The 27,540-nt window shown below is 51.6% G+C and overlaps 2 protein-coding genes across 5 annotated transcripts in view; one reads left to right on the top strand and one right to left on the bottom strand.

The window, feature by feature from the left end:
- PALMD (palmdelphin) overlaps positions 1-21,056 on the top strand; it is a 38,755-nt gene extending 17,699 nt beyond the window's left edge. For both annotated transcript variants that reach the window (XM_059674540.1, XM_059674539.1), the window contains 6 exons: positions 3,065-3,192; positions 12,478-12,592; positions 12,738-12,771; positions 12,892-13,005; positions 15,126-16,202; positions 20,683-21,056. In XM_059674540.1, coding sequence (XP_059530523.1) covers positions 3,065-3,192; positions 12,478-12,592; positions 12,738-12,771; positions 12,892-13,005; positions 15,126-16,202; positions 20,683-20,726 — 1,512 coding nt within the window. In that variant the 3' untranslated portion in view covers positions 20,727-21,056. The remainder of the gene's footprint in view (positions 1-3,064; positions 3,193-12,477; positions 12,593-12,737; positions 12,772-12,891; positions 13,006-15,125; positions 16,203-20,682) is intronic.
- A 5,274-nt stretch (positions 21,057-26,330) lies between these two features.
- FRRS1 (ferric chelate reductase 1) overlaps positions 26,331-27,540 on the bottom strand; it is a 34,920-nt gene continuing 33,710 nt past the window's right edge. For all 3 annotated transcript variants that reach the window (XM_059675127.1, XM_059675126.1, XM_059675125.1), the window contains exon 16: positions 26,331-27,490. In XM_059675127.1, coding sequence (XP_059531110.1) covers positions 27,398-27,490 — 93 coding nt within the window. In that variant the 3' untranslated portion in view covers positions 26,331-27,397. The remainder of the gene's footprint in view (positions 27,491-27,540) is intronic.

Here is a 27,540-nt window from a genome sequence, read left to right as displayed (position 1 = left end):
CCAGGTGTGTGCCCAGGTTGCAGGCTTTGCCCAGGTGTGCAGGCTGTGCACAGGTATTCAGGGTGTGCCCAGGTGTGCAGGCTGCACACAGGTATGTGGGGTGTGCCCAGGTGTGCAGGCTGCGCACAGGTGTGCGGGGTGTGCACAGGTGTGTGGGGTGCGCACAGGTGTGTGGGGTGCGCTATGCTCAGGGCTACCTGGGAGTGGGCTGCTGAAACCCTGCCACACTCCCACGTGCACTAGGGCCTGCGGCTGCTTCTGTCTCTGCACAGGGGGCTGTCCACCCCCAGAGCTGTGCACTGACCCCAAGGGGTGGGAGTGGGGAACCGCCCTTCTCATTTGCATATTAATGCCATGGAGACCAGCATGGCCCTGGTGGGCTATAGCCCTTCTGCCTGCAACCTAGTGGGAAATTCAAGATGAAGTAAATAATGAGGAGAACTTAGATGATGATTTTTAATTTAAATATAAGAATATAAATAAATAAATATAAGAATAGGCAGTAACAGGGTTCTGTGGAAGTGGGTCTGAAGCTGACTCTTAAGTAGAATTGACGTAGGCGCACATCGGGCCTTTCCATCAATAAATACCTCTTTTACTTAACGTTTTTATTGATATTTTTAGAGAGAGAGGAAGGGAGGGGGGAGGGAGAGGAAAGGAGAGAGAGAGAGAAGAGAGACACATCGATCAGTTGCCTCCCATCGTACCCAGACGGGGGTCCCAACCTGCAAGCGGGGCCTGTGCCCTGACCAGGAGTAGAGCCAGCAACCTCTCAGTGTGTGGGACGACGCTCAGCCAACTGAGCCACGCCAGCCGGGACAGTAACGATTTCTTAAACACCTACTATGTGCCAGGCACTAAGCTGGACGCTCGCCAAAGCTTCCAGAGACTATAAAACAAAATCCGGCCTGCGCCCTCACCGTGGAAGCTGCCACGCAACCTGCGAGGCATTTGTGCCGCCATGAGACTGCCTGTGAGGCCGAGGGGCGGGAGGAAAGGGCGTCTGGGGAGCAGGCTCATCTCCAGCTCTGCGGAAAGGGCTGGCTGACCCAGCGGCCACCGGGCACCCCGCCAGAGCACACTCAGGAATGTGGGCGAGCATTTGAAAACCTATCCCGGAGCAGGCGCACCCCGCCCAGACCGCGCTGGCCTCTGCCGCGACCAGTGTCCCTTTCACTTGCTTCTTCACCGCTTGTCCCCCCGCCCCACCTCGCTGACCGCGGGCCTGGTCAGTCCGCTCCAGCCACCACCCTAAGCGACGCAGGTGCACACACAGGAAGCGCACTCATTTCAAAGAGCTGTGGGCACTCCCTCTGAGCCCCTTCGATCCGGGTCCTGCAAACACCCCGACCACACGCTGGGCAGGCGGCTTTCCCGGGATGTTGTTAGTGTCCTGACACCCCGGCCTGCCCTGTGGGTCATCTTGCCAAGCATCCTGGTCAGAGTCTCAAGCCACGGAGACACATAAAATACACCAAACCTAGAAAATGTCTCTTTTCTGGGAGTCCATCGAATTCATGGCTTGAAAAACAAATGGATTCCCAACGTCTGTGCCATGCTGTGTAGGACGTAGAAGTGCATCGGGAAACCTTTCCCTAAAACACTGCCCAGCCCGACCGCTGGCTCGGTGGTTGAGCATTGACCTATGAGCCAGGAGGTCACGGTTGGATTCCCGGTCGGGGCACATGTCCAGGTTTTGGGTTCCGTCCCCAGTTGGGGGCGTGCAGGAGGCAGCCCATCAACGGTTCTCTCTCATCACTGATGTTTCTATCGCTCTCTCTCCCTCTCTCTTTCTCTCTGAAAAAATATATATTTAAAAAAGAAAAAAAACTGCCCAAAGTAACCGGAAAATGTAAGCAAATATAATTCTCTAACTGCCAAAATGTCTGACTCCCACACCACTTACATTTTCACGTAGTTACTATGCCTTTGATTCTGAATGTCACTGTGAAATAGAGCCTATATGTTCATTAACCTCCTATGCTTAAGTCTAACTCGTGACATAAAAGCAAAATAACTGTTTTTATTACTAGAATATGGCACCGCGTCATTCTGATTGCACATCCAAACGATAGGCTTTCCGTTCCTGCGACGAGCTCTCTGCCAGGGGGAATGGCGAGGTGTGGGTGACGCACCACGTTTTACGCGGCGAAAAGGAAAATCACTCGCATTCCCCGCCAGGCTGAGAGCCAAGAAGGCAGCCCCTCGCTGCCGTAACCACGCCACAGGCTCGCTCTCCGTGTCCCGCCAGCGTCACGGGCCAGCCCGTCCCCATGGCTGGGCAGTGACGGGGCCGCACAGGACTGGCTGGCACTCCCAGCGAGGGGGCTGGGAAGGGCAGCAACGCCCTCGGACAGGGACCGCCTCTGCGTGAATGGGCACCATCGTCCACCAAATAAAAGCAAATTAAAGTCCAGGTGAATTCTTTAAAAAGGCGGCAACTCAGGCCCACGGGGCGTCTTGGACTTCGGGAGATCAGCCCTGACCTTCGGGGATAACACGGACTCTGTCTGCGGGAAAACGTTTCCACAGCAGCTCAGCGGCTATAATTAGAGGCTGAGAGGGCGCTCTGGCTCGCTGGGCGCGTTGTCCACGTGCCCTTGAACTCTGAGAGGTCAATGCGAACACCGTGACCTGGGAGGAGGGCGTCACTCACCCCCGTGGTTTGCAAAGGGTGTTCCGTGCGTCCCGGGTGGTCTGGCTGAGTGGATAGAGTGTCGGCCTGTGGACTGAAAGGTCCTGGGTTCAATTCTGATCAAGGGCACAGGCCCCAGCTGCAAGCCTGATCCCCAGCAGGGGGCGTGCAGGAGGCAGCCGATCCATGATTCTCCCTCATCATTGATGTTTCTATCTCTCTCTCCCTCTCCTTTCCTCTCTGAATTCAATAACAACATATTTTTTAAAAAGAAGGGTGCAGAGAAGGAAAAGGCCAGGTTTATTCGGGCAAGGGGAGGACACTTTCTCTCTGAAGTGCGCCCGTGCTGAAACTCCTAGATTTGAGAGGGGTCAGAGGTCGGGGGCTGTGGACCGGCTTAAGGAAACGTCTCTGTGTCCCCTGACTCAGAAAAAGGCCCTGCGGGAGAGCTGGCTGCTGGACGGCGTCGGCGGCGGCGGGAAGGAGCAGGAGGAGCTGAAGAGGCAGAACCAGCAGGACCAGCGGCAGATCCAGGCCCTGGACCAGAGCATCCTCAGGTAGGGCCTCGCGGAGGCTCCCAGCCGCCCGTGCTCCGAGTTAGTCCCCACGCTGCAGGGGGGAGAGCCGTTCCCACGTTTGGGGACAACGTCGGATCTTCCGTTTGAAATTTCTCATAGAAACTAGGGAAACACACCCGAGGGGAACCATGGCGACGGTGCTGTAGATGTCACGTGTGCCTAGCAACGCAAGAGGGATTCCTCAAGTGCAGATTGGTGACGCCGCCGACGTGCTCATGCACAGATAGTAGCACCGATAGCCTTTAGAGCAGCGCTTTTCAACCTGTGGGTCACGACCCCTTTGGGGGTCGAACGACCCTTTCACAGGGGTCGCCTAAGACCATCAGAAAACACATATATAATTACATATTGTTTTTGTGATTCATCACGATGCTTTAATTATGTTCAATTTGTAACAATGAAAATCCATCCTGCATATCAGATATTTACATGACGGTTCATAACAGTAGCAACATTACAGTGATGAAGTAGCAACGAAAATAACTTTATGGTTGGGGGTCACCACAACATGAGGAACTGTATGAAAGGGCCGCGGCATTAGGAAGGGTGAGAACCGCTGCTTTAGAGTGATTGGCAGCTTACAAACACCAATGCAAAGCTAGAAGCGCCTTCCTGGCCCATGGCAGGTGACCAAACAACAGGCCTTCGCAGCCCCAACCCCCGCCCGCCCCTGACGACGGGACAGCTCTACAGGCATGCTCCCGCTGCCCCCTCACACCGCCCAGGCCTCCCTGGCCACACCCAGTTGGGAGGAGAAGGCGCTGTGGGAAGACCTCACAACAGTGTCTCTCATCTACTTCCCCGATGATTTGGGCACAGGCAGTGCCCTCCTTCCCCAGGCCCACCCCTGCCCATCACACCTGCTCAGTGCAGCCGGCAGCTTCTGATCTAACCAAGCTTTCAATCGCCTGGGTTTAAGATGAGGTAAAGGGTGTGGGGAAAAATCAGAAAGGTCAAATATACGATAGGATTATCAGTGTTATCACAAAATAGAGACAGCACGGGAGAAAGAGAGAGGAGGAGGAGGAGGAGAATGTATTTTCTAGCCACTTTAGACAGAGTGTCCCCAAAAACTGTATACAGGCTTTAACAGCTGATAGCTCAATTTAAATATATATATATTTATATATGTGTGTTTTTATTGATTTCAGAGAGGAAGGGAGAGGGAGAGAGAAACGTCAATGATGAGAGAGACTCATTGATCCCCTGCCTCCTACATGCCTCAGATTGGGGATCGAGCCCACAACCCAGGTATATGCCCTGATCTGGAATCAAGCCCTGACCTCCTGGTTCATAGGTTGACGCTCAAGCACTGAGCCATGCCAGCCAGGCCAGCTTCAATTTCAACAAGGAACTCCATGATGTAGAAATAGAAAGGTGAACGGATTCTGTTGCTGGTTATGGTTTAGCCAAATTTAAGTCATTCTCGTTCCGGCCCACGGTGAACCGCTACCTAAGGCTCCCATCAACCTGCACAGGACAGTGTGTGCCTTAATGAGAGGACCGTCTCCTCACAGCCAGCCAGCCACGTCCCGCATCACATTGCAGCGACGTAGACAAGCCGCTCCCCTGCGATCACATGAGAGGGAGAGAAACGGGGGAAAGGGCCAAAAGGGAGAACACAAAACACCCACCATTTGTTTCTTCTAAAATTCCCCGTTGCCTAGAAACACTCAAGAAATTAATCCGCGGCAATTACAGGAGTCAAACCATTCCCAGCATGCTTCTCGCTCTCCGTGTTTAACTCATTGGTTTACCAGATTTGCAGCAGTGTATCTGTTGTTGTTTTTAATTCCTCAGATATTCTGATCATTTTTAATTTAGGAGCTTTTTAAGTTCAACAAAAGGAGCTAAGTAAATTCATTTTCCAGGAAAAAAGGAAGAAATCTATTCACCACCCCTCACCCCCTCCCCCCAAAAAAATGCCTAATACATGCCTAGCACATAGCATGAACATGAACTACACAGCCTAATAAATGAATCGATAAAAAAAATGGATGATGAAGAGACAGAAGATGTACAGACAGATGGATGGATGAATGAATGGATAGACAGAGGGACTTAGAAAATATCGATGTGAGGGACCAGGTGAAGACTAGACAATGACTTGAACATTAATGAACTAAAAAGAAAAGTCTTGAAATTCTAAGCTTCTCAAAACACCTCTTTTTATATCCTTTAACTTTTCAAAGTGCTTTTGCATTCAAAACAGTGTAAGGAACTTGAAACATAAATATGAGACCACCCGCCGAGGGGACACAGACCTTGGGCTCTGGATGTGACTAAGGAAGGAAGGAAGGGGTAGGGGGTGTTGGTTTCAGTGACCCATCCCCCAGGTCCTGGTCACAAAGAAAGAAAGGCAGCCCTGGTCGGCTTGGTTCAGTGGATAGAGCATCGGCCTGCAGACTGAAGGGTCCCAGGTTCAATTCCTGGTCAAGGGCACGTACCTCAATTACAGGCCCTGGTCTGGGTGCGTGCAGGAGGCAACCAATCTATGTGTCTCTCTCACATCGATGTTTATCTCTGTCTCTCCCCCTCCCTTCCACTCTCTCTAAAAATCAACCAAAAAATATCCTCAGGTGAGGTATAACAACATAAAAAGGAAGTGCGAGGACAGAGACTCATGGTGAGGGAGGAAGATGTGTGTGCCGGGGGCGCAGGCTCACTCATTCCCCGGAGAGCTCCATACCCCACCCCCCAGCCTCACAGCCTCACAGTGCATCTCGTCCACCAGAGGCAGATGTCACTCCGTCCCTTTAGACCACCCATACTAGCGGGTCCTTGTGGGTATCTGTGCTGCATGCAGCTAGCACATGGTCTTCAGAGAATGGGGTCCTGCTCAGGCGTGCAGTGAGCACAGTGAACACTGGGGCGAAGCGGAATGCAGTGGCCGGGGAGCAAGAAGACAGTGGCGGCTCTGTTACCCGGAGAGAAAAATGTGGGGGGTGACCAGGACAAAGCCGGCGACTGTGTCCAACAGAGAGTCAGTGGCTCCAGGCGTCATTGAATGGGTTGTGTCGTTTCATTGTGTGATTACAAGTAGTTTATTCACTAAAAATATTCTTCCCTGCCACTTAAAAACAAGGAAAGAAAAAAGGCTTTCCAAACTGAAGGAGAGGAACATCTGTGGTTAGCTTGCCACGCCCTGGGCACCATCATTGAAGGCCACTTGGGAAACTCCAGTCCCCTACGCAGAGGGCAATGTGAACTATGATTACACCTATTTAGGTCTTATTAAATGCCGGCACGTAGTACGTGGTTCCCAGCAGGACCTAATAAAAAATCGCACACCCAGCCCAGCCGGTGTGGCTCAGTAGTTGAGCCTGAAGAACAGCGTTATCGCTCGGCCGGCGTGGCTCAGTGGTTGAGCATCGACCTATGAACCAGGAGGTCACGGTTAGATTCCCGGTCAGGGCACATGCCTGCTTGCAGGCTGGATCCCCAGTAGGGGGTGTGCAGGAGGAGGCGATCCATGATCCTCTCTAATCATTGATGTTTTTCTCTCTTTCCCTCTTCCTCTCTGAGATCAATAAAAATATATTTAAAACACACACACACACACACACACACACACACACAGCCTCTGCCTGCCAATGCGTTTGAGAGGCCCCCAACCACCTGTCCTCCACGCCCACCTGCAGGGTGTGTGTTCACGGGCACCCACGTGAAGCTGCCTGTGTAGCCAGCACAGGGAAGTGCCCGGCCCCCCGCCAACCAGGTGGGTTCCTGCATTCTGACGGCCGAGGAAACCCTTCCCCTACAAAATCCTGTTCTGACGGAGAGGCTTTGCTTGCCCCCTAAATGATTCTCTCGTGACATCGCCTGCCTGCCTGGCAGCCTCAGACCATGGTGGCGTCCCCTGCCCATCAGATAATGACTAACGTTTACGGCATTCTAGCTGGTGACGAGATTCCCCGCGTTCCTCGAGCGTCACTGGGAATTACTCAGCTTTTCCAGGCCCCCGCTCTGTCCCCAGTGCTCAGGGCCGACGCACACTTGTTTCAATGTCATCGAGGGTCATCTGAAGCCGCCGGCCGTGCGCGACTGCTGTTCTGCTCTTAAAGGTTCAGGATTAGACGCAGGAGATCTGGCTCGAGGCAGACGCCGCGCTTGCCCTTTGCCAAATGCCCTTCAGTCCCCTGGCGCGCTCCCCGGGGCGTGTGACTGCTCCGGTGAGTCCGCTCTTCCTTATTGTCACTGTCCACAGCCGTGCAAGGCCTGGCCGTCCTCGACTCCCGCCCTCCCTCCGTGCAGAGAAGTGCCTTGTCTTTTCCGATAGACTTTCGTTTCAGCTGGTGAGGGCGTGTGCCTGCCACGTCGTAAGTGCTTATGAAACGTTTGTTAAGTGTTTGATGAAATGTATCGGACCCGTCTTTAAAAGAATACAACAAAGCAGCCCTCGTTCGACTAGCCTACACTCTCAATTTTATGGAGAAGGTGTGGCTGGACATTAGCTTTGGCCAAACGATCTCTAAAGATAAATTATCTTTACCGCCGACCCATTAGGAATCATCCGCCGCCCATCACAGGTGACCAACCCCCTTCGGTCAGGGTTGCCTGGCCCAAGCGTCCGCTCTGTGCCCTGAAGGGCATCGGCGAGGCCAGGGCTGTACGGTTACAGCTTCTCCCCTCCTTCCCCCCAGCACCCCCCCCCCCCCCACGGACCGGAGGCATCCGTATTAACTAGCTCATGACAATACAAAGCATCTCGGATTTGACGGGTCATTCGGAAACATGTAAATTCTTTACCCACCAGAGTAAAGACTGAATTATCTTTTTTCCATTTTTACTGGCTAACTACCCCAAAATGCAAGACCTGCCTGAGCAATCTGCAAACCAATGTTGCTGGGGAGGGGCGGGGAAGGGGGGCGCGGGCGGCAGGGGGCGCGGTGTGTGTGATGGGAAAGTTCATGAAATCGGTCACTGAGGTTCCTCCCCATAAGGTTATGGGGAAATGGGGTTGCAATGTTTTATGAGATTCCAGAATAGCAGCGGCCTGAACAAGACGAGGGAGGTTCGCCTCTGTCCGGCTGGGAGTCATTCCAGGGGACGCGGGCAGGAGGCGAGTCACCTGATCTGCCTGTTGTTACTCTGCTCCCCCACCCCGCCCCCCAAGTGGTCCCTTGGTTGCGTGGCCACCGTCAGCTCTCCACTGCCACCTCCGCATTCCAGCCTGGGAAGGGAAGATAAACGGAGGACAAACACCTCTATTTTAAGGATATGACCTGAAAATGGCAGAGGTCGCTTCTACTACTGTCCTATTGGCCAGAATTTAGTCACATGGCACCATTTAATGCAAAGGGGGCTGGGAAATGTAGTCTGTGGCTAGGTAGCCAGAGAGACACGTGAAACCCTTACTGAGAGAACAGGAGCAATGGGGGTGGGGGATTAGCAGGTGGCCAAAACAGACTAGTCACTAGCCCGTTCCTTCATTTATCACACGGATCGCATTTATTAATCAAGCACCATCCCATAACTATTACAACAATCCTGGCAATGTTGGAGCGCATTTTGGTTTTCTGTCGAGAGCAGGATTTTCAAGGACAGGGTGTCCCTGAAGCTATAGTAGCACCCCTTTGTTCCAAAAGCATCAATATTAAAATTGAAGATCATAAGAGCATCGCCCCCATACGTCAAGGTTTCAGGTTGGATCCCCAGTCAGAGCATACAAAAGAATCAACCAATGAATGCATCAACAAGTGGAAAAACAACTTTTTAAAAATATTTTTTTGTTGATTTCAGAGAGGAAGGGAGAGGAAGAGAGAGACAGAAACATTAATGATGAGAGAAAATCATGGATCTGCTGCCTCCTACACGCCCCCTACTGGGAATTGAGCCCGAAACCCGGGCATGTGCCCTGACCAGGAATCGAACCGTGACCTCCTGGTTCATAGATCACACTCAAGCACTGAGCCACACCAACCAGGCTACAACAACAAATTGATCTCTCTCTCTCTCTCTCTTTCTCTCTCTCTCTCTCTCAAATTGATTGATTGATTGATTGATTGATTTTTTAAATTTTTAATTGAAGATTGAATCTCCAGATGGACCTGGTAGGTTTGCTCTTTCCCTGGAGCTGTCGGAGCCGGCCCTCCCCCCAGCAGACATGGAGAAGGGACAGCGAGTCATTACTGAGGAACACCTTTTAGGTCACACCCTGTGCCCGAGGCTTGCAAACAGGACCTCATCTACCTCCTCCAGAAAGCCCTCTGGGAAACTATGAGCCCAAACGAGGGAGCTGAAGCTTGAGCGGTTCAGTAACTCCAACGGGCGCCAGCTTTGCGCGGGCTCCCTGACTGTGTCCGTGGCCAGAGCTGGGGGCGGGGGGAAGCGAACCTTCACACACAAAATCACAAAATAGAGGCAAACCACCAGCGGCCTCCCAGTCTCCCGGATCCCGTGGGGGAGAAAGGAACGCAGCTCCCTGGCCCAGAGGCAGGGTCCAGGGTCAGGGGTCACACTGCTCAGCTCTCGGAGCTGAATTCAACACCTGCTGGAGGCCACCTGCCTGAGGGCCTGTGAGTCCCGGACTCCGGCTCCGTTTGTCCAGCTCCGGGTGTGTGCTCTGTTCCACTCGCACCGCATCAGCCGCTGCCCGTGTCCCTCCTAAGCCTCCACCACTTTGGACAGCGTCATGTCAGAGCAGAGAAACTCCTTGGCAGGGGCCTCGCCACCAGCGCCTCCCAGGACCAGGCTCGGCAGCCGAGGGAAACGGTGGAGCCAGGCCTGACTCCTGGGCAGCGGACGGTCCACCCAGCGGAGAACGGCTACCCCGGCAAACCCTAAGGAAGGGCCAGACAGAAAGGCTGCTTCCACATGGGGCTGGGCCCCACCAGCATTTCCATCTTCTCTCTTCATTAGCGTGAAAAGTCGGAAACCCTGTCCCACCGCTGAGCGAGGAGAATGCCTCTGCCTAAGAACCCGTCTTACAGGTCTTGCTCCCACAGAGGCTGATAAGGCAGGAGTTAGGAGCTCAGGCTCCGAAGGGAGGGGTGTAGGGAGGGACTTGCTTCCCAATCCCGTCCTGCTCGGGCTGCGCCTCCCGGCCAGGGACCTTCCGAGGGCTCAGCTTGCTCATCTGTGCGATGGAACCATCGCAGGGCTCCGGGCTGGTGGTGAGGACCAAGCAGGCCCGGCCTGGCACAGGGTGACGCTCATACATGTGACACGTGGTGCTAGTGGCTGACAGGAGGTGCTGTGACATAGGACACGCGCTGCTGAATTTGTTTTCTCCTGAGCTGCAGTCTGTCCAGCCCTCATGGCAGCCTGTCGGTTGTGTTAGCCCTTGCTTAACTCCACCGACAATGGGAGAGAGAAATGGACCCTGAGCAGCAGAAAAACCACCTTCCGAAATGACCCCTTCTTGGCGCATCCAGCATTATGTTCTGTCCTTTTCTGAAGATAAAAAACTGCAGCTGTAATGGGACTGGGGACACTGTCTCGTGATGAGTAAGGGAGACTGTTACCAGGCCACGGCACGAAATGAAAGCTGCCTGCTCTCCCCAGGGGACTCTCGAAAATAACCCTCCTTCCCCAGCAAGTGGCCATGGAGAAGGTGGACTGCAGGCATGGACAGCATCCCAAGTCCTCTCTCAGATCCTCTGTTATCTAAACTGGCACCTGCCCCCTGCCCACCACCTCTCAGGAGCTGGGAGGGGCTCACGCTTCCATCGGCCCTGCCTCACAGCCCGGGAGGCACCAGGAGGCCAGTTCTCTGTCCCCACCGCCTGGTTCTCGCAGCCTGAGTCAGCACTCCCCCCCGCAGCTCCACCCGGGAAGGTGATACCTCCTAAGGAGGGGATGCGGCAATTACAGAAACTCTAACCCATCGCGGAGAGAGAAGCAGTGAAGGTTAGGGAGCCGTCGCCCAGCGACCTCCCCCAAAAGGCCCCAGGTACAAACAATTTCAGTTTTCAGTATGGAGGGTGTCCCCCCAAAATGTCTACACACGCTCTGAATAATTCCAAAGGCAGTGCTTATTAAAATACATCCCACTTTCAGAATTGATCTATCAGCTGTTAAAGAGTGTGTACCCTGTATATACAGGGTATACATATATCTAAAACTAAAATCTTTTAAATATATACACACATATGAATATGTATGTATGCATATGCATGTATACACATACTTTGAATAATTACAAGGATGTATATAGATACATATGTGTGTATATATACATGTAAATATCCTATATAATAAAGGGTAATATGCAAATTGACCCTAACGGTGGAACGACCAGGAATGACCGGTTACTGTGATGCGCACTTACCACCAAGGGGCAGATGCTCAATGCAGGAGCTGCCCGCTGGGGGTCAGTGCTCTCCCAAAGGGCGAGCTCCGCTCAGCCGCAAGCACAGCCGCAGTGGCGGGAGCCGCTCCTGCCTCCTCCACAGCGCTAAGGATGTCTGACTGCAGCTTAGGCCCAATCCCCCCGGGAGCCGACCTAAGCTGGCAGGTGGACATCCCCTGAGGGCTCCCAGGCTGCCAGAGGGCGCAGGCCGGGCTGAAGGACCCTGCCCCCTCCCAAACAAGTGCATGAATTTTTATGTGTGTGTGTGCGTGTGCGTGTGTGTGTGCATGTGTGTGTGTGCGTGTGTGTGCGTGTGCGTGTGTGCGTGTGCGCGTGCGTGTGTGTGTGCGTGTGTGTGTGCGTGTGTGTGTGTGTTTGCCTTCTTCACCACACCACAACACAGCTCTCAGGAAACTGAAATCAGAACCAAGGATCATGCCCAGGGCTGGGATACAAAGGGTCCTTCCCTGTTAAATAGCTATGATTCTTGAATTGAGCTTAATAATTATAATGTTCTAAAGTGTTGACTGGCTAGAAAAAAAAAATTGCTATGATTTTTTCCAAATCATTTATGTGGAGATGTGGGTACGAAACATCGGCGAACTGCACATGCACTGTTCCTTCTGTTCAGCTTTAAACTTAAGAGTCTTTGTCCAAGAAACTCCTCGGTTTCGCTGGGAAGTAACATTAGTCATTGCAATGAAGACCCTGGGGCAGGGGCCAACCACTTCGCCCAAGAATTCCTTTTGCCCAGAACACATGGTAACCTGGCACTGAGCACCGCTCAACCACAGCCGGGTGTCGGGTGCCTCCCATGGGCCCAAGGTGCTGTGTGGTGGGGGCTGCGTTCTCAGACGGTACCTGGATACTTGCATGCCATCGCCCCAGGAGAGGGGGTACCGGGGGGATACACTTGAGAGCGACGCATTTGTCCTGCCGCAGCAATAAACGTCTCTCTCTTTTGTTGTCAGGCTTGAAAAAGAGATCCAAGACCTGGAAAGGGCGGAGCTGCAGATCTCGACTCACGAGGAGGCGATTTTAAAGAAACTGAAATCCGTGGAGAGGACCACGGAAGACATAATAAGGGTGAGGGCCTGGATGAAGCCTAAAACCAGATTTCCCCTCCAAGCGGGTCCACGAGAGCGTACCATTCTTCAGCGCATACCCACACTCAGAAGCGACCTTGTCAACTGTATTAACCTTAAAGAATTCTTTTTTTTCTCTCTTATAGTCTGTGAAGGTGGAAGAGGAAGGAACGCCGGGAGGTACGTTTCTGCGCATTCTCGTCTATGTCTCATTCAGATGTGTTTTGACAAGCCCACTGCCATGTTTCCATGACCGTCCATATCCTCCAGCTGTATTTTTAATTGATATTAATTTTGCAGAGTCGATTGAAGACATCTATGCTAATATCCCCGACCTTCCAAAATCCTACGTCCCTTCCCGGTTAAGGAAGGAAAGAAATGATGGCCTAGAAGACGATGAGCAAAATAGAAAAGGTACACGAGGGATCTGCCTCCAGAGGCAGCTCGCGCCTTCAGAGCTTTGCAAGGTCACGTTAGCCACTTGCTCTGCCATCTACGCGCCCAGCTTATTCAATGGTCCGTTTCACAGACTCCCGTGAGGTCTGGGGTCACCTGCACAGGTAGGGGTAACCGGCCGGGTGTTCGGTCCAGGCGCTCTATTCCCTAGCAATGAGGTAAGGACGGAGGAGAGCAAGGCCGACGGGAACAAGCAGCTCTTGAAAGCAACGCTCCTCTACTCGAAAGCGTCTCTCCCACCAGATCCCACCCCATAGACATGCTCTTGAGTGACTAAGATCCTCCATCAAAATGGAAACACTCCCCGTGGGCAGGCCAGGATTGGTTTACCCCCATGGGGGGCGGGGGGGCGTGGCTTCCATAAAACAATGCTTCAAAGCTGCTGGGGAAATGAAATTCTATAGGGGAAGCTTTGCATTTTAGACCAGAAAGGGCAGGTACCAGCCATTCGCTCATTCATTCAGCAACTGTTTAGTGAGCACGCCCTGCATGCCCAGCTCCGTCCTCCACGAAGAGCAAGGCAGTGAATAGCACAGCAAGAGCCCGGCCTCGGTGGCTCAGGGGTTGGCCGTTGACCTATGAACCAGGAGGTCATGGTTCCGTTCCCGGTCAGGGCACATGCAGTGGGCGTGCAGGAGGCAGCCGAGCAATGATTCTCTCTCATCATCGATGCTTCTATCTCTCTCCCCGTCTCCCTTCCTCTCTGAAATCAATAAAGACATATTTAAAAATAAATAAATATAACAGCGAGAGCCACTGCCCTCGTGGAGCTGACATTCTAAGGGAGAAAACAGACAGACATTAGGTAAATAATAAACCATCCCGCACCAGGGAGTGAGGGTGCTGGAGAGAAGGGTGAAGCAGAGACGGGAGGGGTGGGGATGAGGGCTCTGTCATTGTCGTGGGGGAGCCGAGGCCGGGAGCCGGGGGCGATGAACGAGACAGGAAGGCGGTGGCTTCAGAAGGAAGGTGGGGACCAGCCACTGCCATGGTGCCCACCGTCCTATTAGCTTCCAGACACAGTTAAGACGGCAGCCACGGGACCTCGCTGGGCCCTGGCAGGGCCTCAGCTCCCCCATCAGCAGGCTTGCTCCAGTCCGTGGTTGCAGGACCGCTGGCCGCTCTATTTTTAGCCCTTTCTCCACTTGAACATGGGAGTGAAAATGAGAAGCAGCGTCCAGCCAGAGGCGAGGCCTGTGACCCCAGCCCCCTCCCTCTTCACGGCCAGCTGGACAGTGACGCGAGCTCCCCTGGAGAGGGCGTCAGGAGTCCTCTATGGCAGGGGTCCTCAAACTTTTTAAACAGGGGGCCAGTTCACTGTCCCTCAGACCGTTGGAGGACCGGACTATAGTTTATAAAAAACTATGAACAAATTCCTATGCACACTGCACATATCTTATTTTGAAGTAAAAAAACAAAACAGGAACAAATACAGTATTTGTATTTGCATGTGGCCCACCAGCCGTAGTTTGAGGACCCCTGGTCTATGGTCTCCCATGGCTGCGAGGTCCCTGAGCAGCAAGTGGGGCACTTAACCCAACGTGGGACCAAGCGAGGCCTCTGCCTCCGGGAACGCAGTGCGGAACACTTCTCCCAGCTCACGAGGTCTGTGTCCTCCCAGTGAGTCATGCAAAAGAGCGTAAATCCATCTCGTTGGGTTTGTTCCTTAGAAAGAACATAGCTTTGGGTGCCCGGTGAAAAGCCTGACCATCTGAAACAACCTGCTTCTCTCCTCCAATCCTTCCCACTTTTCTCTGATGTCACCCATCCTGACCTAAACTCTCATCTCACCACAGTCTTGGTCACTGGGTAGTTGACGAATAAAATTAGAAATGCACAAACTAGACCATCAGAAGGGACCTTCATGTGTGTGTGTGTGTGTGTGTGTGCGCGCGCGCGCGCGTGCATGTGTGTGTGTATGTGTGCGCACGTGTGTGTATGTGTGTGCGTGTATGTGTGCGTGCGTTGCGGGTGTATGTGTTTGTGTGTGTGTGTGTGTGTGTGTGTGTGCCATGGGAAAGCAGGCTCGTGTACGAGAGGAAGCGGGAACTGATCGGAGATGGGCTTTGTCTCCGCAGCGCTGTACGCCATGGAAATCAAGGTGGAGAAAGACCTGAAGACGGGTGAGAGCACAGTCCTGTCCTCCATCCCGCTGCCGTCGGAGGACTTCACGGGCGAGGGGGTGAAAGTGTATGACGACGGGCGCAAGTCGGTGTACGAAGTCAGCTCCGACCACCCGGCCGCGCTCAACGGCACGGACAGCCTGGGGCCCGTGGAGGTGGAGGACCTCCTGAGGCAGGCGTCCGAGAGGAGCTCCCGGTCCCCGACCGAGTACCACGAGCCCGTGTACGCCAACCCCTTCTGCAGGCCCGCCACCCCGCAGAGGGAGAGAGCAGCCCCCGGGCCCCCCCTCCAGGAAAGGAGCCAGAGGCAAGCGAACGGACTGGGAGGCGACAGGAACCACTCCGTCCACCACGTGGACAACGGGCTGTCGGGGGAGAGGGGCGACCGCCGGCATCCCGACAGCCCCCCTCGGCCGACCCCTCACCCGCGCCGATGGGTGATTCCACCAGCAGAGAGGCTGCCGGCCGCTTGGGAAGGAGCCGATGGGACAGACGGGCCTCCGGACCAGCAGGCGGCCTCCCCCAAGGCCGGGCCGGGCCCCAGAGGAGGGCTCGCTGGGAGGCCTGAGCGCCAGGGCCCTTCTCCCACGTGGCAGGGGGCCGAGGAAGACGTGCGCTACAACATCATGCACTCCCTGCCTTCTGACATGGACGGCGCGGAACCCGTGACCATGATCTTCATGGGGTACCAGCAGGCAGAAGACGACGCGGAGGAGAGCGGCGTCCTGACGGGTTATGACGGCGTCATCCATGCGGAGCTGGTTGTCATCGATGAGGAGGAGGGCGAGGGAGAAGCAGGGAAACCTGCCCCCCAGCCCAGGGCGCACAGTCAGGCGCCCCAGCCGGCCAGGCCGACACCTCTCCCCCGGAAGAGAGCGGAGGTCAAGCCCCCGGAGCACGCACGCCACCCTTCTCCCCACAGACACTCCATGTCGCTGAGAGAGCAGGAGGAACGCCTGGGCAGCCCCGTCCACCCGCCTCCACACGCCGCGCCGATGGCCGGGGACGGCACGGAGGACCCGTCACTCACAGGTAATACACGGGGCAGGGCTTGCCGCTGCTGTGTGGTCATGTGACAGCCCGGTCCTCGCGTCGTTAACAAATCCCCTTGCTTTCCGCCTTTCGGACCATCCCACAGACTAACACACACTAAGATTGATCATTAACCCTGATTTCACTGTCACCCAACGTGAGTCAGTCAATTCAAAAGATAAGGAGAAATGGGGTTTCAAAAAATCATCCCCTTATTTGGGTATTGCATTGGCTGACACTGATAACCTGAAATGTGCCTGCTGTCAGGGTGTGTGGTCCTGTGTGTGAAGGTATTTAGATCACTAATAAGTTAGCTCATTGATGTCAGATCTTTTCGCTCCAGAAGCTGATGCCAGCTACTTTTGTGTGCCTCTGTGATTTCAGCTTCCTACATAAGCTAACAAATGGCCTTATTTTTGCAAGAAAGAACAAGAAACAAATTTTATTTTTAGTGTGATATTTTATCACTTTGCAATACCTTCTTCCTACTTTTCCTAGTTTTATTAACTTTACTTCCTTAATTTTTCTATATTTTAAAATAGAATATCACTTTATCTATCGGACATTATCTACAACATTTGATTTTGCATAGCCTTCCCTAACTCAGCTCATTTATTTTTACCATTTTCTATATCTTTGCACTTCTCCTTCCCTGTACAGTTTTATGGCTGCCTATCTCTCTTAGCATCGAGTGGAAAACCACACTCTTTTTCTACAAAAGCGACAGCTCTTCAAGTTTAGATTCCTTGGTAGCACTTGACTAGGGTTCTCTACTCACCATTTACAAATACTAAACAAGAATCTGACAAAATCAATGATGAAAGCTGTACTTGCCTTGCTAAAGACGTAGACAACATACCCAGGCATATTGTAAGGGACATATATAAAGGGGACAGTCATTTCAAATGTCTCCAATAGAAGAATTCTCATTAAAAAGCAATAACTATCGCCCCGGCCTGTTTGGCTCAGTAGACAGAGCGGTGGCCTGCGGACCGGGTTTGATTCCGGTCAAGGGCACGTACCTTGGTTGCAGGCTTCTCCCCAGCTTGGGCCCTGGTCTGGGCACATGCAGGAGGCAACCAATCGATGTGTCTCTCTCACATGGATGTTTCTGTCTCTCCCTCTCTCTTCCACTCTCTCTAAAAATCTATGGAAAAATGACCTCAGGTGAGGATTAAAAAAAAAAAAGCAATAATTATTGAGTCCCAGCTAGTCTAGCAAGCAGAGCCTGACCATTCTACAGGAGTCTGCTAGTGCCTGGACCGTTCTTCTTCCTCTGCACCCGATAAACCCAGCCTTGGTTTGCCAATAACACAGTGAAATGGGTCTCTTCCCATCTGTGACCTCGTTCAATGAGGCTCACCAGCTGCCCACGTACTCATCTGAAGCATTTCTAATCTCCTGGCGACTGGACACCTTCATTATCTTCCTAAACCCTGAACTCGATTCCACAAGCACCAAGCGATGATGGTGTGTCCCCCACGATGGAGACCTGCTATCAGAACATTCCTTTCCCTTTCGAGAATGGGCTTTGTCTGCTGAGCAAACTTTGCATCTTGAATTCATTTTTAAAACCACACGGCAGACTTGGGATCGGGGAGCACGCTGTGTATGGCCGGGAGCTGTGACATGACCCACCCCGAAACCTCCCACTTTTTAGTTCGGACGTTAACGCCTCCTGAAGGCCCCGACCCTCTCCCCTACCGTGTCCACGCCCTGACCTCAAGGAAAAGCCAGGAAGTGACTCATGCTTCCAGACACTCCTGGCACTGAACTAACTCGGGAAAACAGGAAGCGCCCTCCAGCCCGAGGAACAATGCAAAGCCCGCGCCATCGGGCGGAGCATCTCACAAACAGGAGCTCCGAATCCCTCGCCCGTCAGGACGCGGCCACATGCCGCTGCTCTCTAACTCGGCGCGTGGCTCGCAGAGCTGCTCTGCTGTGAGTGGGTCTTTTCAATAAGCACATCCCATCGACGCATGCCCTCAGGGAGCCTCTGTGGGCATAGAATACCCAGCCCCTGCTTCACAAGCACCGAGTCGGTTGAACTTCGCCACCCACCCCCCTAACATGCCATGGTTGGTGTTTGAGAATTCACTTCAGTCAACCCCTTTGCTTATGGAATAGGTCCCCGTCTACATATCGATATTTCTGGAAGGCATCATAGTTAGGAATTGTTCTTCTCTTCGTGTAAATGTTGTCATGAGAGCCTGAGCGAACAGCGATTGTGAACGTGGAAAAGAGCCTGGAGGAGGAAGAGAGATGGGAAAAGGTGGAGGCGGGAGATCCTAGAGGCAATATTTTTCAGTCAAAACTTTGAGCAGCGTACGACACGACAAGAACATGTCGGCACAGTCTGCTGGTGTACACATAACAGGGTCGTGGTCTAACACAGCGATCGCCACCTGGTGGCCCGCGGACCACAGGTGATCCGTGAGGTCCGAAAGGCTGGCGACCGCTGGTCTAAGATACAGCTCAGTGCCAGACCTCCCGCCAGCGAGGGGCCCCAGCAAGCCCCTACCGGATGTCACCAACCTCCCCACCAGCTGGACGGCTGGCTCTCTTTGGCATCCTCACCAACTTGGACTTGGACCTCTCCTGGCTCTGTTCTCCCCTTAGACATGTCAGTGGCGTTTCAGGATGAGGAGGTGGGGAACCTCAGCTCCGGGGGATTCACAGGCTGCCGGTGCCCATGTGGCCAACCTGTGCCAACCATTAGGAGCCAAAGGGTTCTGAGAGTGAGGGGCAAGCTCTCTCACCAGGTTCAACCAGCCAACGCCATGAGCCTGCATCGCTGTGGGGAGGGGAGGCAGAGAGCAGAGAGGAGCAGAAAGGAGAGCTGAGAGCCTGGGTTGATTAGCTGGGCACCTCAGGGCCTTCCCACTGCCCACGCGCCCTGGCCCCACACATCTACCTACTTGACACTCACGCTACCTATTGCCACAGGAGCAGAGAAAGGAATTAGCACACTCTAACGAACGAGAATTCTTTTCCCCATTAAGGAATAGGAGAGTGAGAAACGGGACTGAATCACCCCACTCCTGAGCCCTCACACAGCCACATGTCCTTTAAGAATTTCACTGGATGTCATGTATGCTGTGTTTGCTCGACTCATTTTTCCAACCTTTACAGAAAAAGGTTCCTTCTAGTCCTGAGTCTGCTTCTGCCCCAGGTTAACAGTCGCTTGTTATTCCTACGACCCTTTTGTGCTACTAAAACGATGCTCACATTGTTGGGCAAAACCCTCCCCGTGGACCTGGCCCAGCTCCCCTTTGGGGGTGGGCAAGCGATAGGGCCACAAAGCCATGAGGAGAAACGACAAAGCCTGTTCTGCCTCCAGCTCCCTCCTGCTGCGAGAGGACTGTTCTCAGGTGGCACCTCCCAACTTCTCCCAGCAACAGAGACCACCCTCTTGGTCTGATCCCAAATTCAAGGGACTGTTCTCGACCCCGCCCACTAGAAATAACCATTCCCCTTCAGGCTTCCGGGGAAATACTACTCTTTTGTTTCATTTAGATGCGACCATTTCATGAGTGACGTGACAATAAACACAATCATGGTTTCGTTATAGTATTGGATCCTATGTGTGAACAAGAGCTTCTTAGAGGTGTCGTCATTCATGTCATTTGTTAATGACAACTAATCATAGATGGCTGAGAAACGAGAGAGCATGTCTTCCCTTTTCTTTTCTTTTTTTCATTAAATAACATTTTGCAATCAGTTAACCAGCTCTGTCACACGTGACTGTCATAACCAGTGCCTTGCCAGCCTTTCTCAACTTTTGGAAAATGTGGTGGAGCAGCTGAACTCTGAGCCCTAACTCTGGAGGGCGTGGTACCAGAACATCACACGTGTCTTATGGATTCTAACTCGACGTGTTTAAAAATGGTCTCTTCCTCCAGTACATCATTAGTGGTGGGATATGCTCAGAAATGTGTATTTGGCATTTGAAAGACGTTTTATGATTACTCCAACTTTCATTACTGGTTCACGTGCTTTCATTATAAAAAAATTTTGCTTTTGTCACTCTCTATGCAAGAATGGAGCCCCTCGGTATAGTCAAGTTTGATGAATTAAAAGATAATGTAACCATGAAATAGACTTTGAGTCGATGCCTTTTTTAGTTGTGCATAGCTAGGAATATGCACAAAACGCAGTCATTGACCTTGATGGAATTTATCGATAGCCAACAGTGAGGCTGTGCGCTAACCCTACATTGACTCCACCTTTGCCTTGCTTGCTGTACTGATTTTTCTAATCTTTATAGTAACAGGCTCCTTCTAGCTCTGACCCTGCTTCTACCCTGAGTTAATCATAGCTTATTATTTCTACTATCTTTTTGTGCTACTAAAACAATGCTCACATTGTTGGACAAAATCATCTGAGGTATGTTTCAAACTTTCCTGCATTCTATGAAATGGTCATTTAGAGTAAAAATTAAGATTTCTGTTTATAACTATTTTTTTTCTTTAATTTGCAGCTTTAAGGATAAGAATGGCAAAGCTGGGGAAAAAAGTTATCTGAGAGGTGTACCATCTACATAAACATACTTTGGAGAAGAAACTACGAAATGTTTGCCACTTTCTCTCCTGGATACTGTGTTTCTTTCTTTTTCTTTTCGATCCAAAAAAAAATTACGATTATATCCATATTAAGCCATGTGAGTAAGCAGTAGCAATTATTTGTAAAAAATATATATATATATTGCAAAAAAGCTGGGAGAACGAACACTCAGCTTTTCCAGTTACTTGACATGATTCAGTGGGGGTGAAAACCAGAATATTTTTATTGTCCTGATACCAAAGCATTTCTAAGAAGAGCTTATTAAATTTAAGAATAAAGTTATTTAAAATAGCCTGACTCTATTCCATTAACTGATGTTGTAATTTTGCGAATACAAATGAAAGATCATCGGGAGCCACTGTCCCTTGTCACAGAAACATCCATCTTTAAGTCTGACACGTGACCGGGCCTTCCCAACCCACCGAGGCTGTAAGACAACCACATCCTCCGCTGAGGACCAAGTCGGCTGGCTGGGGAGAGACTTCAGCCCTTGGCACACGTCCAACAGGTGTGTGCGATGGTTACCCTCACATTTGGGGACGGGACTGGGATTCTGCTGCCAGTGTGCGTGACTTTACAGACGGTAACTGGCATGTTTATTCTTCTTGAATCATCACCCTTTCTGTCATTCAATTCAGTGTGAGCCCCCTGGTTCAATGGCTGGGTACGACCCAAGGCTGGTCGATGGAGGGCTTCCCCTGTTCTCAGAGATCACAAATCTGGTCTCCGGCTTGGCCGATGGTGGTGAACAAGACAGAATCCTGTTATCAACATACAATGAGAATGTGTGCAGCATGCATTCCTAAGGATTCTTGCTGGGGCATGACTCCTAATTTGAAGAATAGTCTGATGCCAGTTCTCTCCTACTCCACCCAACACCCTCACACCCACGCACACGCATCCTCCCCTGATCACACCCACGCCTGGCTCCCCGGTCCTGTGGGTCTTCCGGTGAGTTTCCCTGCTGAGACGATGAGACCCAACCTCAGTCGCTGGGAAGTAGCAGCAGCAGACCCGACAGACCAGCATCACCCTGAGAGGCATCGGCCTCAGACGAGTTCTCTGTAAAAGCCAGCTGGTCTCGAGGAGGAAAGAGCTCCTCTGCTGTCTGGAATGTTCTAGAAAATCTGGGGATTCGAATTTCAGAGACACTTTCATGCAAACACCCCAACCCCGGGTCCCATTCCTTCCCCCTCTTCCCTAACCTTAGCCCTAACCCTGACCCTCCTGGGGGAAGTCGGAGGTTGGAATGCAATCTTTCCTTTTGCTCTTTCTCCTTCCAGGATGTGCTCTGTCATTTTTGCTTTCAAGGGTTCCGCTGTGACTTGCATAAGCCTGCCTTCAGGTTTTCCTGCACGACATGTCCCCCTGCGTCGGGAGTCAGTAAAGTTATCAAATTCGGGGATTTCCTAGTCGTTAGATCCGGAGCCTCCTCTCCTTCTAAGAGAATACCACGCAGGTTGTCATTCAACAGGTCCCTGCGGTTCAACTGTTCTCCAAAAGTTTTTCTTTCTTCTCTTCAAAGAGATCGTTTCTATTGATCGATCTATCTTCAAATCCACTGGCTCCTTTGTCTCCATTCTGGTATTAATTCTATCCAGTGAATTTTTTCAAATACTTTTTTCAGCTCTTCAATTCTATATGGTCCTATTGCATTGTTTCCATGTCCGTGCATCTTTTCTTAAAAATTATTTTTATTGATTTCAGAGAGGAAAGGAGAAGGAGGGAGGGAGGGAGAGAAACATCAGTGATGAGAGAGAACCATTGATTGACTCTCCACTCACCCCCCTCCCGGCCGCATGACCCCACACTGGGGACCTAAGCCCGAAACCAGGCATGTGCCCTGACCAGGAATCAGACCATTACCTCCTAGTTCATAGGTCAATGCTCAACCACTGAGCCACACTGGCTGGGCTCTGTGCATCTTTTGATTTGCAGCAGGCATCTTAGGCCAGACTGCCAGGGCGGCGGGCAAACAGGCGCTGGGCTCCCCTCTCTAAAGGGGGGTTCCTTTCCAGGACCCCCCCCTCCCTGTCCTGACAGCGGCAGGCAGCCTGTCCCGCAGTCTGTGCTGAGACCGCAGTGCCCTGCCACCCAGCACCACAGGGCTCACTGCAGCTGCTCTGAGAACAGGGAACTCAAACCCCCTTTTTAAAATATATATATATATTATTGATTTTTGACAGAGGGGAAGGGAGAGGGATAGAGAATTAGAAAGACCGATGAGAGAGAAACATCCATCAGCTGCCTCCTGCACACCCCCTACTGGGGATGAGCCCGCAACCAAGGCACATGCCCTTAACCAGAATCGAACCCAGGGTCCTTCAGTCCACAGGCCAAGGCTCTATCCACTGAGCCAAACCAGGTCGGGCAGGGCAGCTGCTTTTTTAAAGTTTACATTCGTTTCTGGAGGAGAATCTGTTCGACAAGACCTTAGCCATTGCTCGATTCGGGAAATGCTTATCCTAAGAGTATGGGTGTCTGATGGGAATCAAAACATTTGCTGAGATCCTCAGGGGAAATGCAGAGTACGAGGCGATCTCTTCCACGTGTGAATAAGGCGTCACACTCCACAGATGAGCTCTGCACACCCAGAGAAAGCCTCCTCCCCAAACCAGAGGTGTGGGACCAGGCATGACAGGAAATTACATGAACTTCTTTGATAACAAAATAAGAAACTAAACTGATAACAAGTTCAGGGCCAGCAAAACCCCTGAATTTTTCCACCCAAAAGTGTAATCCAAGAGCAGTCATGAGACAATATTTGTTTTATTGAAGTGAAATGCACATAAAAATAATTTTTAAAATATACTTTTATTGATTTCAGAGAGGAAGGGAGAGGGAGAGACTGGGGATTGAGCCTGCAACCCGGCCATGTGCCCTGACCTGGAATCGAACCGTGACGTCCTGGTTCATAGGTCAACGCTCAACCCCTGAGCCATGCCGGCCAGGTCAAAAAATAACAATTTAAAGTGAACTATTCAGTAGCATTTCTTATATTCGTGATGTTGTGCAACTGCCACCTCAATCTCCAGAATACGTTCATCACCCCAAACTGAAAATGGTCTGTGCATCATGCAATGACTCCCATTCCCTCCGCCCCACAGGGAGGCAGCCGATCAATGATGCTCTGTTATCACTGATTTTTCTATCCCTCCCCCTCTCCCTTCCTCTCTGAAATCAGTAAAAACATATATTTAGGAAGAAGGAAAAAAAAAGGAATGGGCCCAGGGAAGGTCAGTGACCAGCCCACAGACCTGCAGCTTCTAAGCCTGCAGATGGTCCGAACCGGGAGGGAGCCAGCCCCGCCCGAGCCGAGCGCAAACTCATGTGCTTGGAAGGGCTCCAAGAGGGGCGTAGTCCTGAGCCAGAACCTGACAAGCTGGCTTTTGCCAGAGCGAGAGGAACCGAGAGGGCATCCCAGGCAGGTGGCCAGCGGTGACCTGGGCCCAGGGGTGAGCCGTGGGGGCTGGGCCAGGAAGAAAGAAGCGGACGAGGACAGGGACAGCGTGGGTCCTCATCAGCTGTGACAAGAGCTGAGAGGAAGCGTCCTTTCTTTCCCTCTCTCCTGGATTATCTCACACGGGGACCTGGTCCTGTCTGCCTGCTCCACCAGAGTAACAGATCCACAGAATTCCAGCCAAGAGCTGCACATGCCCCAGAACTTTCCGGTGGCAGGTGCCACACTGCGCCCTGGGTGGGGTGGGCGGGACGTGGGAGGACGAAGCTCACTGGCCACGCGTTAGAACCCAAACCCTGATGGAAACCACGCCGGCACTGAAGTGAAGTCGTGCATTTGTTCACAAGCTTTGCCGCAAGCTCCCTGTGCCCTTAAGACCGATGACCACAGAGCAGAAAATCATAAACACAGAACAGGCTCGGCGATCAATGCTCCCCAGCCACTGTCCTCTAGAATTAGTGTCATTTTCTTCCCCAAAAAAACATACTTATTTGTATTGTATAGAGGAGCCCATCTTTAAGATAAACAAGCACCTGTGATTCTGCTCACTCCCCGGACAACATCGCTAAAGACAGAAAGGCATGTCGTTTAGCAATCACTGCTATCGAAAGAAATGTGTGTGTGTTTTAAAAAGACACCCCGATTGTTTACTATAAAAATGGAGAGAAAGATTGCGAAAAGTGAAGGCATTTTCTTTTATTTTTCTTAAATTTATCTTTATTGTTGAAAGTATGACAGATGTCCACTTTGTTTGCTGTTATGCATATAAGTTCCACGGTTAAACTCTCCCCCCACTACCCCACCCCCGCCTTCCCTCTGAAATGCATCCGTCTGCTCATGGTTCTGTGTCTCTGGATCCATTTTGTTCATCAGTGTATTTTGTTCATTAGATTCCACGTGTGGGTGGGATCATGTGACACTTGCCTCTCTCTGGCTTATTTCGCTCTGCATCACACCCTCCAGGTGCCTCCATGCTCTTGCTGTTGTAAGAGTTCCTTCTTACCATTCCTAGCAGAAGCATCCTGACTTGGTATTACTGAAAAAGTTTCATCAATTAAGATTAAGTGACAAAACCTTCACTGGGCAGCTCTCAATCGATCAATGCTATATCCAAAGAGCGCCCACAGATGAATCCGGGAAGAAGAAAAACTGACCACGCACATCAGCAAGTTCACGTCCTGAAAACCAAACACACCGAGGTCCCCCTTCCCCTTCAGAGGATCCTTCCTTGCCACATGCAGAACAGAGCTGACCGAGAGAAAGTCACTAGCCTTTAAGCCCCTTCGAGGTGAAAACTGGTGAAAACCAGTTTAGCATACATTTCATTTTCTAGGCTTAAAAAACTTATTTTTTCAACATACATGCAAAAGGAAGGGTTAGGCTGTGAGTCGCCGGGCACTTACGGAAAAGTCACATCTCGCCCCCACGCTGCTTGTGAGAAACTCCACTAAAAGGAAGAAAAGCAAACCTCCCCATCACTTCACCCAGTCAGAGGCGCGGGAGACACGGCCGAGGCTGCCTTACACCCGACAGAAGTCAGGGCCTCGGGCCAACCGGGAACGGTAACGTAATCAGAACAGCTACAGAAGTGACCTGTGCGCCCTGCACTCGTATTATTTTCAGAGTGTCCACTGTGCTGTGTCCTGTGCCGAGGATCGCTGGTTCATCGGCCACAGGGTCAGAGGACTGTACAGGGAAATATCAAACTGCTGTTACAGATAATCACAGGGAAGAAAAATCAAGTGAAACAATGGACTTAATTTCTGTTTCTGACGCAAAATACCGACCCCCCCCCCCCAAAAAAAGGCAGGATTTTTTTTCAAATGAAGATCAAGTCGGTGGATTTTAAGGAAAATACGTCCATGATGTTATCTAAGTTCTGAAAAGGAATCTTGGCCCAAGGAGGCAGGAACCAAGCTGTACTTTGGTACAGCTGGTATATGACGCCCCCCACTGGCTAGGAGTCCTCATGGCAGGTATAAAACGCAGCCCCAAAATAGGAAAATGATTGCAGCAGGAAGGAAGATAACTAATGATTCCAGCTCATGAGAGCACCAGGAGCTCCCAGCAGAGCAGAACCCCACACGGAAAGAGAGGAACTTAGATGTGTCCACAAGGGTGAGCTTTATTCGTTTTGAAATTCGAGTCTACAATCTCCAAAGGCTGTCGGATTCAAATCTGATTGTCAAAACACGGAGCATATAAAAGGCCATCAGCTCTGTTGCTGAATATATAAAGGCAGTTTTTAAGCAGAAGATGCACATTTCACAGCTAGGGAAGACATTATAATATCCGTAATATGTTTCAATGTTAACAAAACCTACCATGGGGTCAGCCCCATTTCCACCTTTACCAAAGAAACAAGATACACAGAGCAAGGAATGAGTCCCCAAAACAGGACTGAAAAATACAGTTTCCCAAAAAGCCCTAAGAAAAAAGACCATTGAGATAAACTAGTAAAAATACAGGGTGTCCCCCCAAAAATGTATACACACTTTGAATAATTGTAAAGGCAGCGTTTATTAAAATACATCCTATCTTTAAAATTGAGCTATCAGCTGTTAAAGTGTGTACTCATTTTGGGGGACACCCTGTAGATGTTGTCTTAAAAGACCCACAGTGCTTCCAGAGCCCCAATATAGTTCCTCTCCTCGCCTTTCCATCCTAAGGTCATCCTTTATTTTCCAAATAGTTCTTGTTTACATTCCTAAATGCTAACATTCTTAAAATCTCAGCATAGAAATACTGGGAGGGGGCTGGGGGAGGTGGGGGAGGGGAGACGGGGGACCAATGGTGATGGAAGGAGACCTGACTTGGGGTGGTGAACACACCAGACAGCGTACAGATGATGTGTGTGGAGTTGTTCGCCTGAAACCTGTATCCTTTCATGAACCAGGGTCACCCCGATACATTTAATAAAAAGGGGCAGAAAAGAGAAATATTCGAGGGTCACTTCTCCTCGACCTTCCCTTTAAGACTCGGACCTGCACCTAAAGGCTGGACGGCACGTCACAGTCCACAGGACCCTAAGGGCCAGCCGCCAGAACCCCGCGTGGGCATGGCCTGGTCTCCAACTCGGATTTCCTGCCCACACCCGGCAGGCGGCGCGGGCCTCGCGTTCCTCGGCTCGATGAGACCGTCGCCTGGCCGGCACAGCAAGGCGGCGGCGGGCTCAGAGACGGCTGACGGCAGACAAGAGTATGACGAGAAAAGTCACGTTCCCACAGACATACACGGCTAGCACCGCCTTCTTAAAGCCGTGGCCCTGAAAGGAAAACGCACAGGTGAGAGGACGGACCGCCGATTCTAAAGGCC

This window comes from Myotis daubentonii, chromosome 18 (genome assembly GCF_963259705.1).
Source record: "Myotis daubentonii chromosome 18, mMyoDau2.1, whole genome shotgun sequence".
In the NCBI taxonomy this organism is placed as follows: domain Eukaryota; kingdom Metazoa; phylum Chordata; class Mammalia; order Chiroptera; family Vespertilionidae; genus Myotis; species Myotis daubentonii.
Note: the sequence above shows the minus strand (reverse complement) of the source record. Positions and strands in the feature narration are given on the sequence as shown.